The 17,256-nt window shown below is 39.7% G+C and overlaps 1 protein-coding gene across 2 annotated transcripts in view; it reads right to left on the bottom strand.

The window, feature by feature from the left end:
* Positions 1-17,256, bottom strand: part of epha3 (eph receptor A3) — a 130,437-nt gene that overhangs the window by 13,591 nt on the left and 99,590 nt on the right. For both annotated transcript variants that reach the window (XM_084122109.1, XM_084122108.1), the window contains exons 12-15: positions 14,425-14,486; positions 10,962-11,171; positions 5,003-5,152; positions 3,094-3,287 (exon numbers count right to left, since the gene is read on the bottom strand). In XM_084122109.1, coding sequence (XP_083978235.1) covers positions 3,094-3,287; positions 5,003-5,152; positions 10,962-11,171; positions 14,425-14,486 — 616 coding nt within the window. The remainder of the gene's footprint in view (positions 1-3,093; positions 3,288-5,002; positions 5,153-10,961; positions 11,172-14,424; positions 14,487-17,256) is intronic.

Below are 17,256 nucleotides of genomic sequence, written 5' to 3'. Positions count from 1 at the left end.
TCGACTGAAGAAAGAAAGACATACATGATTATCTTGGATGACGTGGGGGTGAGTAAATTATCAGTACATTTTAATTCTGAAGCGAGCTAATCCTTTAGTATGATAAATAATTTGTACATCTTAAAGGGATAGTTCGCCCAAAAATGATATTTAAGCCATGATTTACTCACCCTCAAGCCGTTCGAGATGCATATTTCAATCTTTTTTCAGACGAACACATTTTCAGTTATTTTAGAAAATGTCTTAGATCTTTCAGTGGTTATAATGTGAAGCAATGGGGTCCAGCAGATTCAAGTCGCAAAATGTGCATGCATCCTTCACAAAAATAATCCATCCGGCTCCAGGGGGATAAACGAAGGCCTTCTGAGGGTAATCCGTGCAGTTTTGTCGTAAAAATATACATATTTAAAACTTTATAAACGAAAATAACTGGCTTCCGGTGGCGGTCGGTGCGCGTTCATGGAGATGGTTTCTGGCATATGACATAGGACGTAACGCAGGAAGCGTCGTGACGTAGAACGAGCGTGACAGCGCAGCCAGAGAGCAGAGCAAAACAAAACTCTACGTTCGCTCTACGTCACGACGTCATTCATCTCCATGAACGCGCGCCGACCGCCACCGGAAGCCAGTTATTTTCGTTTATAAAGTTTTAAATATGTATATTTTTACGACAAAACTGCACGGATTACCCTCAGAAGGCCTTCGTTTATCCCCCTGGAGCCGGATGGATTATTTTTGTGAAGGATGCATGCACATTTTGCGACTTGAATCTGCTGGACCCCATTGCTTCACATTATAACCACTGAAAGATCTAAGACATTTTCTAAAATAACTGAAAATGTGTTCGTCTGAAAAAAGATTGAAATATGCATCTCGAACGGCTTGAGGGTGAGTAAATCATGGCTTAAATATAATTTTTGGGCGAACTATCCCTTTAATCATAATGGCCAACATGGTGGAAAAGAGTAAAGATTTGACAATATGATCTAGAGAAAAAAAATATTTAAATCTCTGAAGCACCATACTGATAACCAAGAGATGTCCAGTCCTCTGTTGTATGTTGTTTGTTTGTGATGTGTAGCAACATTCTCACTAAAACTCACAAAGTGAAAAAGAAACAAGCAGTTGACGAGGAGAAAAATCTTTGTTATTGGGTACAGAAGTGATAGCATAAACACACTGCATTTGACCGCATCAGCTGCTGGCGTCAGAGATCTGAGCGTCACTCGACAGGAGCACAACAGGCTAGAGGGTGAGGAAGAAGAGAGGTAAACACTCGGGATCTCTTTTCTTTTGCTTTCCTCTCTCCCCTCTGGTGTAGTGACCTCTAAATAACCGAGGATGCTTAGTATCATGTTTTTAAAGTTCTCTGGGGATAGGAAAGGGGGAGGATGTTCCTCACAGAGAAACATCTGGGTAGCTTCGTCACGGACAAAAATGCATCTCTTGCTGTTAGGAGGCTCTGAGATTGTGCACCTACTCTTGTCCTAAGAGTGCCAACATTTTACTTCCGAGCATCTGCACACCATCTTTCCAGCTTAAAATGGTCTGGCCTTAATGTCTAAGGTCCTTCCATGAGAATAGCAGGAGTGTCGCCCCATTAGCATGCAGGGCATGTAGATAAATGAGGTGCAAGGGCTTGGACACAGCTGTGGCTTCAGACCGGCGGCAGAGGAACCTCAGAGTGTGTCTCGCTCAGAGAGCCATAAATCACCTTGGCCCAATGCTGATCCCCCATACGGCCATGTTAAAAGCCAATCAGGAAAATTACATGCAAACTCCCTGGGACCCATTTTCACTTTCTTAAGAAACCATTAGTCACTGTTACATACTTCATAATAATAAAGCTCCTGGTTATAGCACTTACGTCCACACTCGTGCCGGACGAACCCTCTGGTCAATTGAGTCTTATTGCAATAAAGAGAGGAAAAGAGAGGAAAACGAGAGCCTTCGACCTTTTTTAGGCCAAATACTCTTTAGTGAATAGATATTTAAAAAGGTAAAATGGATAAATAAAATGGATATATAAAACTTGAAGCCTATAAATACACAAGATTTAATATAGTATAATATTATATACTATACGTTTTATATATATATAAAAAACATCTAAAAAAATCTAAATCTAAAACAAGAATGACTTGTAATATATATTTTTGTGTGTGTGTATTTTTAGATTATCATTTTTTACATTTTGATTTAAAATCAATATTTAAAAACTAATAATTTGATAACACTGTTCAAAGTAATCTTTAGCAAATCTCTAAATATTTTAATTTAACAAACTATACATTATAATGTTGTGATGCCTAGCTTTTTAAAACTATTAGTGTTAGCTTTTTTATTTTATTTTACATTTGTTTATACAAAGTAGCATAGAATTTTAAAACAGTTACAGGCCATGAAACATGAAAATAAATTAGCAGCTTACTAAGATCAATAAGAATTTAAATATCAGTGCAATATTTTAATTTCAATTCTGGACTTTGTGAAGGATAAGGAAAGTTCTTCTACACCAGAAAGTGTCAAACCATTACAAAATAGACCTCACCAGGGGTATTGTCATGCTGGAAGAGAAAAATTATCTTTCCCAAACTATTATCACAAAGACAAATCAGGGGCTCTTGACAAACCCGTTACCCAGAAGTCTACTGTATATACTTTTGGCCATGTTGTGTATAATACTTTAAATAACATTAGTACTGCATTCTGGATACTGGAGAAACAGGATGTCAGCAAATGTTTATCACAAACACTGCCTGTCTGAGGACTGTTTCTGCAAACTGGCTCCATAAATAAACTGATTTTGTCTAGAAAAATAATCTGTAGAAAATTTTGAGGTCTTATGTACATCTTAATCATAACTGTAAGTGACCAGCTGTAGGAGTGTGTGATTATTCTAGACCTGAGGGGAAGACACGAATTAGAGTTCAGGAGGAAGAGAGAAACATTTCCTCTCATTAGGGATCATGAGAAGTTGATCTGAGCATGACATAAAGCAGAAAAAAAGAGCGAAAGACAATTTGGGATCAGAACAAGCATCTAAAACTCGGTCAAAAGGCACTCCTCCTGGGTACGAGAACATCAACGTACCTGGATGCAGTGCTGGCCGTGATTTTAAGACTGCTGGGGTTGCGGATGAGCTTATCCAGGATGCTGACGATCTGCTCAAATTTGGGCCGGTTGTTTCGGTCCTTCTGCCAGCAGTCCAGCATCAGCTGGTAAAGGGTAGCAGGGCATTCCATGGGCGGGGGAAGACGATAGCCCTCATCCACCGCTTTTATCACCTGAGGCACATACGAAAATAATGTCAAGCTGAAGTTCTGTCATTCTGTCTAATGGTGTGGTCACATTAGCAAAACGTTGGTGAAATTTTGTCAGCGTTGAGATTCCTTCAGATTTGTCAGTTGTCAATAGTATATAAATGTTGCTCACACAGAAGTCACTTTCAAAACAAGCAGCTTTCTGTTGGTCAAAGCGGCAAACTCATCTGACCCCATTGCAAAATCTTTTGCCCTCATGCGAAATTCCTGTTTTCATGAATTCCCATTAAAAATTACTGGATTTCACCCATGAAAATTTGCCGTACATTGGTAAATGTGACCGTACCTTAACATCACTCCTCTCCTATCACAAGATTGGAAAAACACATAGAGTGGGTGAGTAAATTATGTAAAAAATTCCATTTTTGGGTGAACAATTTCCTTCAAAAGATGAGGTACTGTAATTTGCTGAACTATTTTATTCAATTTCCTGTCTTTTGAGTGCCTACTGTAAGTCAGGACATATTTCTTCCTCTTCCTCAATGTCACCATGCAGTATGATAAAACAAAAACAAAGCATATCCTGCGTCCATGCAACAACACAAAATCAGCTGCCCCAGAACTGTGACTCCCTTTTGCTTTTCATCACTTGATCATCGGAACTGCCACAATCCAGTTCAAATAAACTCTCAGGGTCTTATTTGCTCAGGGTGAAGTTACTGAACTGCAGCAATTAGGCCACTGCGCAGGGTCAGTGCTAAAGAACTAATAACATTATCAACACAACAAGATTTCATAACAAACCACTACACATTAACCACAATTCCACACATGGCTCTTGTTCTTAACTTTCTGTAAAACCTATAGCATTTCTCTCTGCCTGTGAATTGAAAAGCACATTTTCACCATTGACTGCTTAATGTGTGTTTGGTTTTATGTCCTTGTGAAGCTGAGTTTTCCTTTTTTGTTTTTTCTTTACTTAATAAGAGCAGTTTAGAACAGCATGAATGGTCTAGCCATGCTGTTCAACAGCAAAAGTAGCTTGGTTGCTGGTTGATCAAGAAAAATCTTGCTGGTTTAATTATATTGATCACCCAGTAAGGAAAATTCTGTCATTATTTACTCACCCCCAACTCAGTCATTTCAAACTCTTAGTGACTGTTCACACAGAGCACGTTTTTTTGCAGTCAACTTCATTGTTTTTCTGTAAACATTCCCTAGATCAGGGGTTCCCAAAGGTTTTTTTTTTTCTTTTTTTTTGTCAGCCGCACTTCTTAGATGTAAAATCATCGGGCCAATGGCCAGGGTTTTTTGGCACACCAAATACCTTGGTCCAAAGCGGGCCAACTGGGGCTTTAGGAGTGGTCATGAACAAAGGCGGGGTTTACCTGAAAATGCCCACTTTGCCACCTCATACATTTATAAGATTTTTAAACAAACAAAACAAACCACTTTTATGATTTATTTCCACACAAAATCTGTTACTCCATTTTAAACATAACATAACATAACTTTAAACATTTAAAACATAAATTCTTTCTTCAATCATACACTATGGGAGTAGTGAAAAGCAAATGTTTCTTAGGGTATGCCTTTTGCCCCGTTGTATCTGTATTTTTTCAGTGGAACACAAAATGCACATTTTTGTAAGACTCAAATCAAACATTGAACATATGCCACACTGATCTACTTTGGCATGGAAGACATCGGATTGGTTTGCTGACAGCTGCTCTACTCACGTCCTGATTGGACATCTCCCAGTAAGGTCTTTCTCCGTAAGACATGACCTCCCATAGGACAATCCCATAGCTCCATACGTCACTGGCCGAGGTAAACTTACGATAGGCGATGGCCTCTGGTGCGGTCCATCGGATTGGAATCTTGCCACCCTATAAACAGACAAAATCCATCTGTCAAGGAAACATATTGCCATCTGTGACAATATCCAAACACATATTTTGGAATAACAAGCATGCACTCTAACTTTTATATGCCAAATCATGTAATCTGTCTGCATCAGTGTTTAAAACAACCCATATGTAAAGTGTCAGAGCTGGTAGAAAGGGGATTTTTGAGAGTTCCATGCATCTAATTAATGAACATTTGAAATAAGCTCTGAAGAACTATTAAGATTTGATCATGTTTGAAATGGGATTGACTATACAACACGCGCAGCCGTTCAAAGTATACTATTTGAAAACGCTACATGAACGCAGGAGGTTGACACATGCGCTCTAGAAAGTTTCATCTTTGTCTAGTGTCTGCGCTATTTTTCTCCAGAAGTTATGACCGAAAAAAATAGCTTTGTATTCTCATAACCCCCTCACAAAAGCACTTGTCAATGCAGGCTAGGGTGACCAAACGTCCTGTTTTCCCAGGACATGTCCTGTTTTCACGTCCTGTCCTGGCCGTCCTGTCTGTTTTTTATAAAGTGATGAAAATGTCCTGGTTTTCGTTATTTTTCATTGGGCCATTAAGCGTGTACTTTAAATACATGATTGCATATGAAACCAGCTTCGGCTTCGCCCCGTCTTGTTATAATCAGCGCTCCTCAATCCGCAGCGGCAAGCAGAGAGCACGTCAGAATACAGAGGCCTGTGTGTGTGTGTGTGTGTGTGTTCATCGCAGCCTCATTGGCCTGTCACTTCTCCTCAATGTCAGAATATTTGAAATGACCAATCAAATCAAAGTAGGCGGACTTTACTTTCACAGAATTTTAGCAGCGTGACTCGACGCTTCAGTTTACAGTCAAGTGCGAGATAAGATGTAAGTAGCTAACAACGTTAAAAATAAAATAAAAAAAAGGCCAAATGTAAATTCACAGATGATTTACAGAGAAAATTCCTGTGTTTTCGTTGCGGTCGGGATCCGTGTAAAGCAGAATGCATGACCTGCAAAGCTGGCACGTACGTGTATCAGTGTCAAATAAAGGTGCTAGCAACCTAGAAGCCCACATAAAGAAAGTATAGGCTACAAGAAAACATCACGAGGATTGAAATAGTTTTTTAATGAAATAGTTTAGTAGATTTTTTATTTTAGTAGTAGATTTTTAACCTATGCTATGGCCATGAAAATAAATAGTGTCATGTAAAAGGTGTTAAAAGCTAAACTTTTTGTTTTAATAGTATTCTATTGTTGCGGGCCAAACATTGAATGGAAAGGATGTATTACTTTATGTATTAAAGTACAATAACATAGTTGCAAGGTTGTGAATGCATTTGTCAAGTATTTTTTGATGCATTCACCCCAAGCACGCCCCCACCCCTTAACAACGCCTCCTCAAACCACGCCCCGCCCATCAACCACGCCCCCGTCCTGTTTTCTGAAAACTAAAATGTGGTCACCCTAATGTAGGCGTCAGTTGTTGTTGTGGTCTCTGGTATTTTGTTGTTGTTCCGTCTCTTTAGTTTAGTTTTTCTACTGTGAAACAAGGCCCGGACCAGTTGCCACCAACTGATTAGAGCAAAACAAATTCAATGCTCATGTGCAAAGTACACAAGGTTAAAAAAAAATTGGGCAACGCGCTTACTATTCTGGTGGCGAAATTTTTGTATGCATGTAAATATAGGTCATGATTTTCTCTATTAAATCACTGTGCAACAAAACACTGTCTACTCTAAACGACTTCACATATGACAATGCATGTATTGTGTTTGACTGCAATGGTGTGGATGAATGGAATTGAAGCTAACCAGAGTGAAGAAAAAAAGTGATCTCTTTCACATCTTAAATGTTTCTGCTAGACATAAATGAGGTTACATTAACATCAAGATGAGGCTTTTGCTTGAGTCTCCTGCTTCTCACACTTTTTTTCTTGAGACAGATAATTCTAACTCTCTCACAACGGTCTCCTAGTTTTGGAAGAGATCTCATCATCATCATCACACACTGTGCTCAGATTTTTCTCCTTAGCTGGAGACTCTGGATCGCTCACATTTGTCTGCCCACTTACATATAATTAAATAGAGTAAAGGATATGCGTATTTGGTGTGCTGTCCGAGGGGAGGGCTCCGAGCTCAGAATTTGGCCCGAACCCAGAGTACTCGCGCATCCCAGGTTTGGGATAGGAGTAGTAAGTGAGGAGATGGGGTGGTGGAGGGATGATGGAAAACTGTCATAGAACAGCGGTAAAAACTGTTGTACATATATCTCCTGATGTTAATTGAGTTGACTGGATCAGCTCCTCCCATGATAATTAGGTTACTTATCTGAACGTGCTCCTTCTGAACTTTATTAATAAAACATCATATCCGGAAAGATCTCAACATCATCACACACTGTGCTCATATTTTTCTCCTTAGCTAGAGACACTGGATCGCTCACATTTGTTTCCTTTAAAGTTTAAAGAGATCTCAACAAGATCATCCAACATCTCTGTGCACATAACCCATATCCAACAGTTACTTGCTGTTTCTTTGTGATTGTGAAAATTGTTTCTACACCTTTTTTTCAGTGAACTGTTCTATCTTTGCTCATGGTTTGTGGTAGACCACCACCTTCATCGATCCTGTCCTCAGCTCTGAAAGCTGGCTGGGCTTGTTTCATGTGCTCAGGTCCACTATATCTGAGGACCTGCTTTGTATTTACCCAGCTCGGCTGCTGGGGTAACTCTACACTCAACCTTCATGAAGGAGGTAGACTGAGAGAGAACAGGGTAGAGCCAAAGCCAACCAGCAACCTGGCCAAGTCACACAATTCCTACCCCACATTCTCCAAACACAAGTCCTTTAAAAAATAAACTCACTTGTGCACAGGCCTCCCCATTGAGTGCGTACAAACAGTCCCTGCAAGATCACTGCTAATGAATGTAAAATGTGACACAATGTATCCTTTTGGTTTAATAGAAGTAGAAAGTGAAAGTTGCCAGCATTCTTGTGGGTTTGAGGTTCTCATAGCCGCACAATGATGCAGTGGGGGGTCTAGTTGTAACGGTGAAAACATACATTTACATTGGCTGTCTGACTAACACAAGTACAACCCAAGCAATTTGGGTTTATCTAACTAATAACATGCTGGACTTCCCCTCCACAGCATATGCTATAAATCAGTGTAACACTTATGTTAGGTGACACTTGTATTGGTAATTTAAGCAGCAATATCTCTTCAAGCCTCACATACTGTAGATTTATGCCTGACTCTAAGTGTATTTATGCATTAGTTATCTCTTCTGATAATGAATGCTGCTCTTAAGGATGAGACTGACAAATATGGTTATTAATCCCAGGGAATAACGTTCAGACATGCTGGCTGAGAGGAGACAGTGAGCTACATTGGTCAACCATGGCCTGGCCCACACAGAATGTGCTCTGCAGATTTCTGGAGAAATGGGAAGCCCATCATTTACAAAGTTCTACACATGCCTTGTTCCTTGTGTGTCTTGGTAATGCTTTCAGCTACACAAAGAGTGAATTTCTCTCAACTCTGTTTAACACATTTTACCTTATTTAAAATCCTTCCACAGATTGAGTGCAGATTCTGTCTGGGTGTAATCACGGCTGAGAGAACATTCGGTTAAGGCTTGCTAATTAAGCACTAAAACACACTCCTTTCCCAAATCTAACATCCATCCATCCATCCATACATCCATCCATCCATCCATACATCCTCTATCTATCTTTAAACTTTTGAATGGCAGTGTACAGTTTAGAGCATCTCTCAATCCTCTCAGATCAATTTGAAATCACTGAGATAAATGTTAAACATATAATAATTGATGAAGGGCTATTGAATTAGCCTATTTGAAAATAATGCACACCCAAGATGATAGTGCGGCCACAACACAAAGTGAAATGATGTTCAGATGTTTTATTTCAAGACATTTGTTTCAGAGAACCCGGGTTATGACAGTAACCTATTGTTCTCTTTCATCATCTCGTGTTCGAGATCCACCTATGGGAGAGACATGGACAGCTCCCCGATTGCCCAATACACTCACAGTAAGGTTCTGTAAGCCAGAGAAAGACGGTCACCCAAAGTGGCGTTGCCTGACATGTCCCATAATCATGAACCCGCCATACTGATGCACACACATAACTGCTGTGTACTGGCAGGACATGAAATGTGTGTGGCACACACAAGAGAAGGAAGGGTTAAGATGACCCCACCCCCAAAACCGTGATGCGCCTCTTCTCACTGTCAGGGAGGCCCGACAGGTTCAGCCAGAGCGCGCGCTCTCCCACCACAGAAAGCACCATGGAGTGCCCGCAGGGTTGGACGGCCTGACAAGTGTTACGGAGGACGAGGACATTAACAGTAATGATCTCCTTCCAGAGCGTGGGTGAGGGGGATCCCTTGTCCAGCTGTTGGCCTAAGTCGTCCAAAATGGGAGGGAGGAGGGCCCTGACAGCCAAGGTCAAGGATCTATAAGCGGCCTGGTGCACAGAGGCAGAAAAAGGGTCCGTCTTGTTAGGCAAGACTGGCTTCGGGGGAGTGAGCAGCCCACCCTGGACTGGGTTGAGGTGCTTGGCGATCGATGGCTCGATAGCGGGGGATCACCCATACCGAGAGCCGCCATATCCTTCACCTCTAGACCCACAAGACCGTGTTTGAGATTGAGCGGGTCGATCCAGTTGTGCTTCATGTGCTTCGTGCACGCTGGGAGGACGGGGAAGAGTTATTTCCTCGGACTGGGAGGGGGTCCCAGCACTTTCCCGTCATAAGTCCCGTCATGTCCCTTCCCTGGTCGGTGGCGCTCTGTGGAGCCGGCCACTCAATGTTGAGGCGAGCGGCCGCTCACTCATACACTTCCAGGAGGATGGACTGAGGCAAGGTCGTGGGGGCGTTGGCCTGGGGAACGCGAGAGGGCAGGATGGCCTCCTCGTCCTCTAGGACCCCGAGAAGGTCCACGTCGTTGTCATCACCAGAACCGGCCGGTTCGTCGACGAGTGGGAGGTTGCCCGTGAAGATGTCCTCTTCGGGGAACGCAGGATTAGGCTGGTCAGCCCAGATGAGAGATGTCGCGCCCCGGGAGGCCCCCGGTAGCGTCATCGTCACCATGTCCCCCATCCGAGTCAGAAAAGCCGAGCTCGACACACTGGGTCGCGGCAACTTTAAGGCGGGCGTTCTCCGGGTTCTCCAAAGCCTCTTTCCGCATGCTTGAGGCCCAAGCAGACCACGCAGAATGGGTGAAGGTGCTTCGCGGCAATCAGTGCACCACACGCAGCCGGGCAGGCATGTGTACATGTGTATGTACATTATACGTAATTTTGTGGCAAAAAAAATAAAAACATGGAAATAAGTTGTCGTTTTTATCGTTTTGTCGTTTTGTTTACTATAGTTATTTGATTGGTCAGTGTCATTATCGGTTTTAGTTTTTGCTGTTGTAGGCTGTAAGGAACTTTGAAATAACTAAAATCATTTGCCGAAGTAATATGGACATAATATGCGGTCAAGACCTGCCTGCCTTTAGCTGTGCGTTTCCAAGAAAATAATAGCACATATTAGAATGTCCGACAACCAATCAGATTCATGCATTCAATAACTCTGTAGTATAAGGTGAAAATAAGTTCATATTGACATATCGTTTGAACATAGTCAAAAAGGCAACTGGAGTATATTTCAACTTCCAAAAAATGTCAAGTTGAAATATTATGGGACATATGACATCTAAACAGATAAAACATGTAAATCCATCTCATTTGTTATTGCTTATTGTTTAATTTGACTGCTGAACTGACAACAAAAGTGAGTGTGACTTACTCTTGTAGTGTAGGCAGCTTCTGGGTCGTCCTCCAGAACCCTGGACAAGCCGAAGTCTGACACTTTACACACTAGATTGCTGTTGACCAGGATGTTGCGAGCGGCCAAGTCTCTGTGCACATAACCCATATCCGACAGATACTTCATACCAGATGCGATGCCACGTAGCATGCCCACCAGCTGAATCACTGTGAACTGGGCGTCGTGTTTCTGACAGAGACGGGAAGAAGGGAAAAGTCAAATAAGGTGTTTTATATCTACTGTATAAACAGAAGTCATGCTATGGGTTATAAAACACAATGGAACATTGGTGACTCATATCTCAAAACACTGCCTGACTTTTCCAAAGACATCTGTCATGAGCTAACCCCATCTCACGACTCATGAAATGGTTTTGCTGAGAGTAGCAGATCCTTGACTTAATAAATATGAGCGTTTGACTGTCTTTGCTGGTTTTATCCACAGTGTGCTGCAACTTGTTGAAGAATATAAATAGGATGTACACAAGAACACATCGCTGACTGCATATCTGAACTGAAGCTCACTGGCAGGCTCACAGTGTTTACACTGCTGCGTGTGAATAGGCCTTTTATACGAAGAATGATATGCTCAGGACTTGGAGATAAACACCATGGGAGGAAGCGCTTCAGTAGGAGAGGGAGAGACTGGCCGGATGAGTGAGATAGCATTGATTTGTCAGGGAGCTCTGGAGAAATGACTTTCTATACCAAAGAGAGGCAAACTGCAGTTTTAAAGGAATAGTTCCAAAAAGGTTTTCACTCATCTACATGTAATGTCCAAACCGGTATGACTTTATTTCTTCCGTAAGACATAAAAGGCAAAATTTTAAAGAATGTTCTGGTAAATATTTTCCTAGCAGTTACAATAAATACGAATCAGTGAAATTTTACTATCATTAATATACTACTATATTTTTTGTTAATATTTTGAATTCGATTTTTTTGTATTTTAATTTTAATTAAAGTTTTAGTAATTTCGTGGTGTTTTTGACATTTTTATTTGTTTGTTTGTATGTTTAAATTTAAAACAATTGTCTGTATAGTTAATATTAATGTTAGTTTTTAATTTTAGTTTATTTAGTTTTAGCTATTTTAGTACTCCAATATATATATATATTCTTCTCACACAAAGCTAAAGCTTATTATTTCAATTTTTTTTTAATCTATACTGCATAGGTCACATGAACAACTTTTATGATTTTGAAGCTCAAGTCAGTTTTGAATCTCCAGTCCCCATTCAGTTTTCACTTTTGTGTTCCACAGAACAAAGAAAATCATACAGGTCTGGAACGACATGAGGAGTAAACAATGTCAAATCCTGTATTGTTGTTTGATCTATTTCTCTTGTTTCTCATTTTGAGTTTTGCTCTTTCTTCCTTTCATTCCTTGTCTCTGTCCACTCTGTTTTTACTTGCTTTCTATGTGAGTGTTTATGTACTGCATACAAACTAAGTTTGGATTAAAATAAATCCTGGACCACCTGGAAGAGAAAGGAGCTCAGAGAGGTTCAAAGGCTTGCTAATAATAGTGACGAGCAGTGGCGAGGAAGCGTGTTGGAGGGAGGATGACAGATCTCTTTGATAGAGTGCAGGCCAGGCTGCAGTGCGCAGGAAATTGCTGCAGAACACTGCAACTTTTCTCTCATTTCTAGGAGTGGGATCCTGTGCAGACACACGTGGAACGAGTTCATATAGGTCCTGTTAATTTCATGTCTTGTTTGCTCAGGTTGTTTTAATAATCTGCCTTTGCATACTCATTTCAGTAGAGTGTATCAGTTAGTGTCCACTTTTTCGATGCTCTTGATTTCTGGAAGTTTTTTGCTAGTTCATCCCCTGCCCAACCCCCCCAAATGAATCAAGTGACAGTAAAATAATTTATAATGTTACAACACATTTCTATTTCAAACAAATTCTGTTCTTTTGAACTTTTTATTCATCAAAGAAGCCTGAAAAAAAAGTATCAAATCAGTATATTAGAATTATTTCTGAAGGATCATGTGAATCATTCTGTGATTATGTGAAAACTGAGTAAGGGCTGCTGAAAATACAGCTTTGCCATTATAGAAATAAATTGCATTAGAAAATATATTCATATAGTTAACAGTTATTTAAAATTTTAATAATATTTCACAACATTAATGTTTTTACTGTATTTTTGATCAAATAAATGCAGCCTTGGTGAGCATATAAGAGACTTAAGAGAAAAATAAGTTTTGAGACTTTTCTGATTGGTTGATCTCTCTTCAAGATTATGGGTAGCGTAGTTCTCCACTAGGCTCTTTTTAACACAATTTTTTAAAGATGAAGTTTAAAACACACCGACTTGTGGCTTCTATATCACACTGGAGCTCATGGTAAATAGAAATAAATCTCTCAATGGAGAAAATTATTAGGATTTTTGCTTACATAGCCAAAATGTTTCACTCCACGATCACACTGTATATTTATTATTCATTGTAGTGCCCACGTCTAAACCACTGGACATTTAGAAACTCTGCATCGAACCTCTAAATAAATGGTTACACTCCTGGATAAAAATGAATTTGTTCCCAATTTTCAAGTATTTTTATGAGTGCAAGCTCCATCCAATGCATCAAATTCTGCTGTGTTCATTTTGTTCTACAAATAGCAGATTGTCTGGCATGCCCTGCTGGTGGTAAACTGTTGAAAAATGACACAAAGCTGATAAATTCATATGTCAGGTGTATAAGAGCCAAGGCAGGATGGCCATAGCCAAAGGTTAAGCTGACCCATTTAATGATCTCATTAGCGCATTTATCAGCACTTTTCAGATGGGCCATCCTACAGCCTGTTGTTTGCTTGTTTATTTTCGCAGTGTGAGCGATGGGCTAAGAGGAAGTCATCTGAAGGACAGAGCATGCCCAGTCTGTTTAACTGGCACGGATGGGTTGGCAGGCGGCGAGCCAGTCTCCCCAGTGCCGTTTCAGTCTGATCGCAAGCGAATCCACGTTCTCTATGAGCGTTTCTTCTGAGCACAAACCTGGTCTGTTCTGTGTGAGAGAATGAGGCCATTGTGCATATAGGCTCAAGTGAAATTCAGACACTACAAAGCACTTGAAACACAGGTAGTGTCAGTGTCTATTTAAAGAGGCCTGTGCCTAGGCTATGAATACCAATGTGATGAATTTGGGTGATGTTGAACACAAAGGCACCGTCGAAAAAAAAACATAATCTTTCCGCAGCAAATAGAGACATAGGTGAGGCAGTGGAGAGCAATTTGTGTCTATTTGTACAAATGAGAATAAAATGTTGAGAGAGCTTGGGAGAATTGAAGGCATGCTGTGATAAGCAGGTACTGTGAGAACGCAGGAGAGGCTAAGACGCAGATGAGTTTTTAAATGATTTTAGGATGAGCCCTCTGTGCTTTTCTTCTGTTCATACATAATGGAGTCTCATTAAATGTACTCAGTGTGTCACACTCACTCGCAGGAAGCCATCCAAGGAACCGTTCTCCATGTACTCGGTCACTATCATCACGGGTTTACCTGAGGAGAGAGAGAATTCAGACATGACTTAGTCTAATCGAGAAAAGATGTGCCAAAATTGAGCTGTGCTTTTCTGCAATGCTGTCATTTCTTTTGGAAGGTTAAATTACCCAATTTGCAAACTAATGAGCTTATGTTGGACAAAAGAAAACATCTTCAAAGACAGACATTTTCAAGAAAAAAGAAAAAAAAATACATTCAAAGGCATGGATAAGTTTGACCGTACGTTTAGACATATATGCTTAGGATAACTACTTTCAAAGTTATTTCAATGATGACACTGAAGAGATTTATGAGCGAACTGGTCATGAAACCCGTCAAGAAATTTTTTTTTTTTGCGATAATTATGCAAATTACTCTACAAAAATACACTACTGTTCAAAAGTTCGGGGTCGGTAAGTTTTTCTGAAAGAAGTCTCTTATGTTCACAGAGGCTACAGTTATTTGATCAACAATACAGTAAAAACAGTGATGTTGTGAAATATTATCATAATTTAAAATAACTCCATCTTATAATTTAAAATAACTTCATTCTACATATATTTTAAAATGTAATTTATTCCTGTGGCGCAAAGCTGAATGTTCAGCATCATTACTGCAGTAATGATATAATAAGTAATGAGATAATAATGGGAATTGCACAAAAAAACTGAACACAAAAAAAACAATAAAATGAAGGGAAATAATTGCCATGAAATTGCAGAAAATCTTAGCTTTATTACATTATATTTCATTTTCTTTTTTTTGGGGGGGGGGGCTGAAATGTGACCTGGACGAGTTCCTGACAGGTTTCCTGAGATTCACTGAGATGTGGGTGTTAAGGCTCTGGGTTAAGCAGCTGAATCTTTCTTATAGAGTTTAAGAGGGTGAACGCAGATCAGGTTGTTGGCTACACACCAGGTTTTCAACACATTTTTGTCTGAAGTCCATAACATGAGCAGGGGTGTCAGAGCAGAGGTGCACCTCTTCACATGACACCCTTTGACACCACAAGGTCACCGATCATAACCATGACTTACTGGGACTTCAGGTAAATGAGAGTTTCCTGCAGGATGAAAAGAGTCTTGGGCTGAACTTGAACGGACCACAAGGTCAACTGTCACTGTCTGACAGCTTTATTTTCTCTGTCCTGCTGCTCGTAAATCACCGGTTTTATCATCTGCACTTTATCTGTACCTTATTTCAAAGCCTGTACATAAAAATGACTTTATATCAATAATAGCCTTATGACCAGCCTGTGTTGTCACGATATGTACGTGCAGAAGTCATAATTTAGTCTTTTTCTCCTCCCAGTGTCCCGACAGCTGACAGCACAACACTGTGATGAATGGAATTTATGAAATGTGTGTAATTAAAATGAGTGGAGAAGAGCAACACTGCACAACTCATGAATATAACAGTCTTGCTCACATCAAGTGGATGAACAGTGCAAAAGTTTTTTTTTTTTGATGAGTATTTGCGTCTTAAAAATTAGATTAATTTACTTGGGAACTCGGGTATCACAATAGGAAAGAAAAGACTATTGCAACTTCATTTCATACGTTAAAATGTATTTGTTAATAAGGTAAGAAAAATAAAGATATATTCTTTATAAATCTGAATACAATAATAATGTCTTATTAACTCACAATTCTGCTGCCCAACCAAATGTATCTTCTTTTATTGATGACTAAATATTTTTACTAGAAACATGAAAAAAAAAATCTAATTTTTATGCAGCGACTTTTAACCATATGGAAGCTTGTTTCCGCCACAGAATAACAAATACAAAAGGCAATTGCGTAATTTTATCTCACAATTCTGACTTTTTTTCTCACAATTGCGAGTTTACATCTCACTTTCTTTCTGCGTGAAAAGTTGCAATTGTGTTATAACGTCAGAACTGCGTGATATAAAGTCACAATTGTGTGTTATAAAATTGTGAGATATAAAGTAGTAATTGCGCAAAAATAAACTCACAATTCTGACTTTAAAACATGAGATATAAAGTCAGAATTGCATGACATAAAGTCACCATACTGTTTTATAATGTCAAAATTGTGAAAAAAGTCCTAAAAAAGTCTTAAAAAGTAATTTTTTCCTTAGAATTGGACTTTATAACTCGCAATTGCGATTTTATATCTCACAATTCTGAGAAAAGATGTCAGAATTGCGAGATATAAACTCGCAATTGCGAGAAAAAAAGTCAGAATTGCGAATTTATTTCTCGCAATTGTGAATTTATATCTTGCAATTGTGAGTTTATATCTCGCGATTCTGACTTTCTAACACGCAACTGCGACTTTATATATCACGCAATTCTGACTTTATATCTAGCAATTCTGAGAAATTGCGAGAACTGCGAGATGTAGCCTAAACTCGGAATTGTGAGATAAAAAGTCGCAATTATCTTTTAATATGTTTTATTCTGTGGCGGACACAAGCTTCCATAACTTTCAGTGTTTTACTGCGCACATTTAAAACATTACACAAACTGTAATGGACCAGTCTATTTCAGTTAAGTTGTTTTATGGTTTCTGATAGCAAAAAAATCCGTCCTCCTGAAACCACACATCTATCCTGTAAACTTTTGATCCTGAAATCCCGCTCGTAATCAGTATCCCGGCCCCTCCGTCTCTGTGAAGCAGCAATTGCCGCTCCACAAATATTTTGCCTTACGCAGGGCCAAAATCAGCAGGTTAAATGGGGTGTGAAAGTCTCTGGATTATTAAGAATTAACAGGGCAGAGTTAATAAATCACGTCACGTCAGAGGCTGAAGACACTTGCCAA

Source organism: Abramis brama (genome assembly GCF_963993115.1).
Source record: "Abramis brama genome assembly, chromosome: 8".
Taxonomy (NCBI): domain Eukaryota; kingdom Metazoa; phylum Chordata; class Actinopteri; order Cypriniformes; family Leuciscidae; genus Abramis; species Abramis brama.
This window is presented reverse-complemented; position numbering and strand designations above follow the sequence as displayed.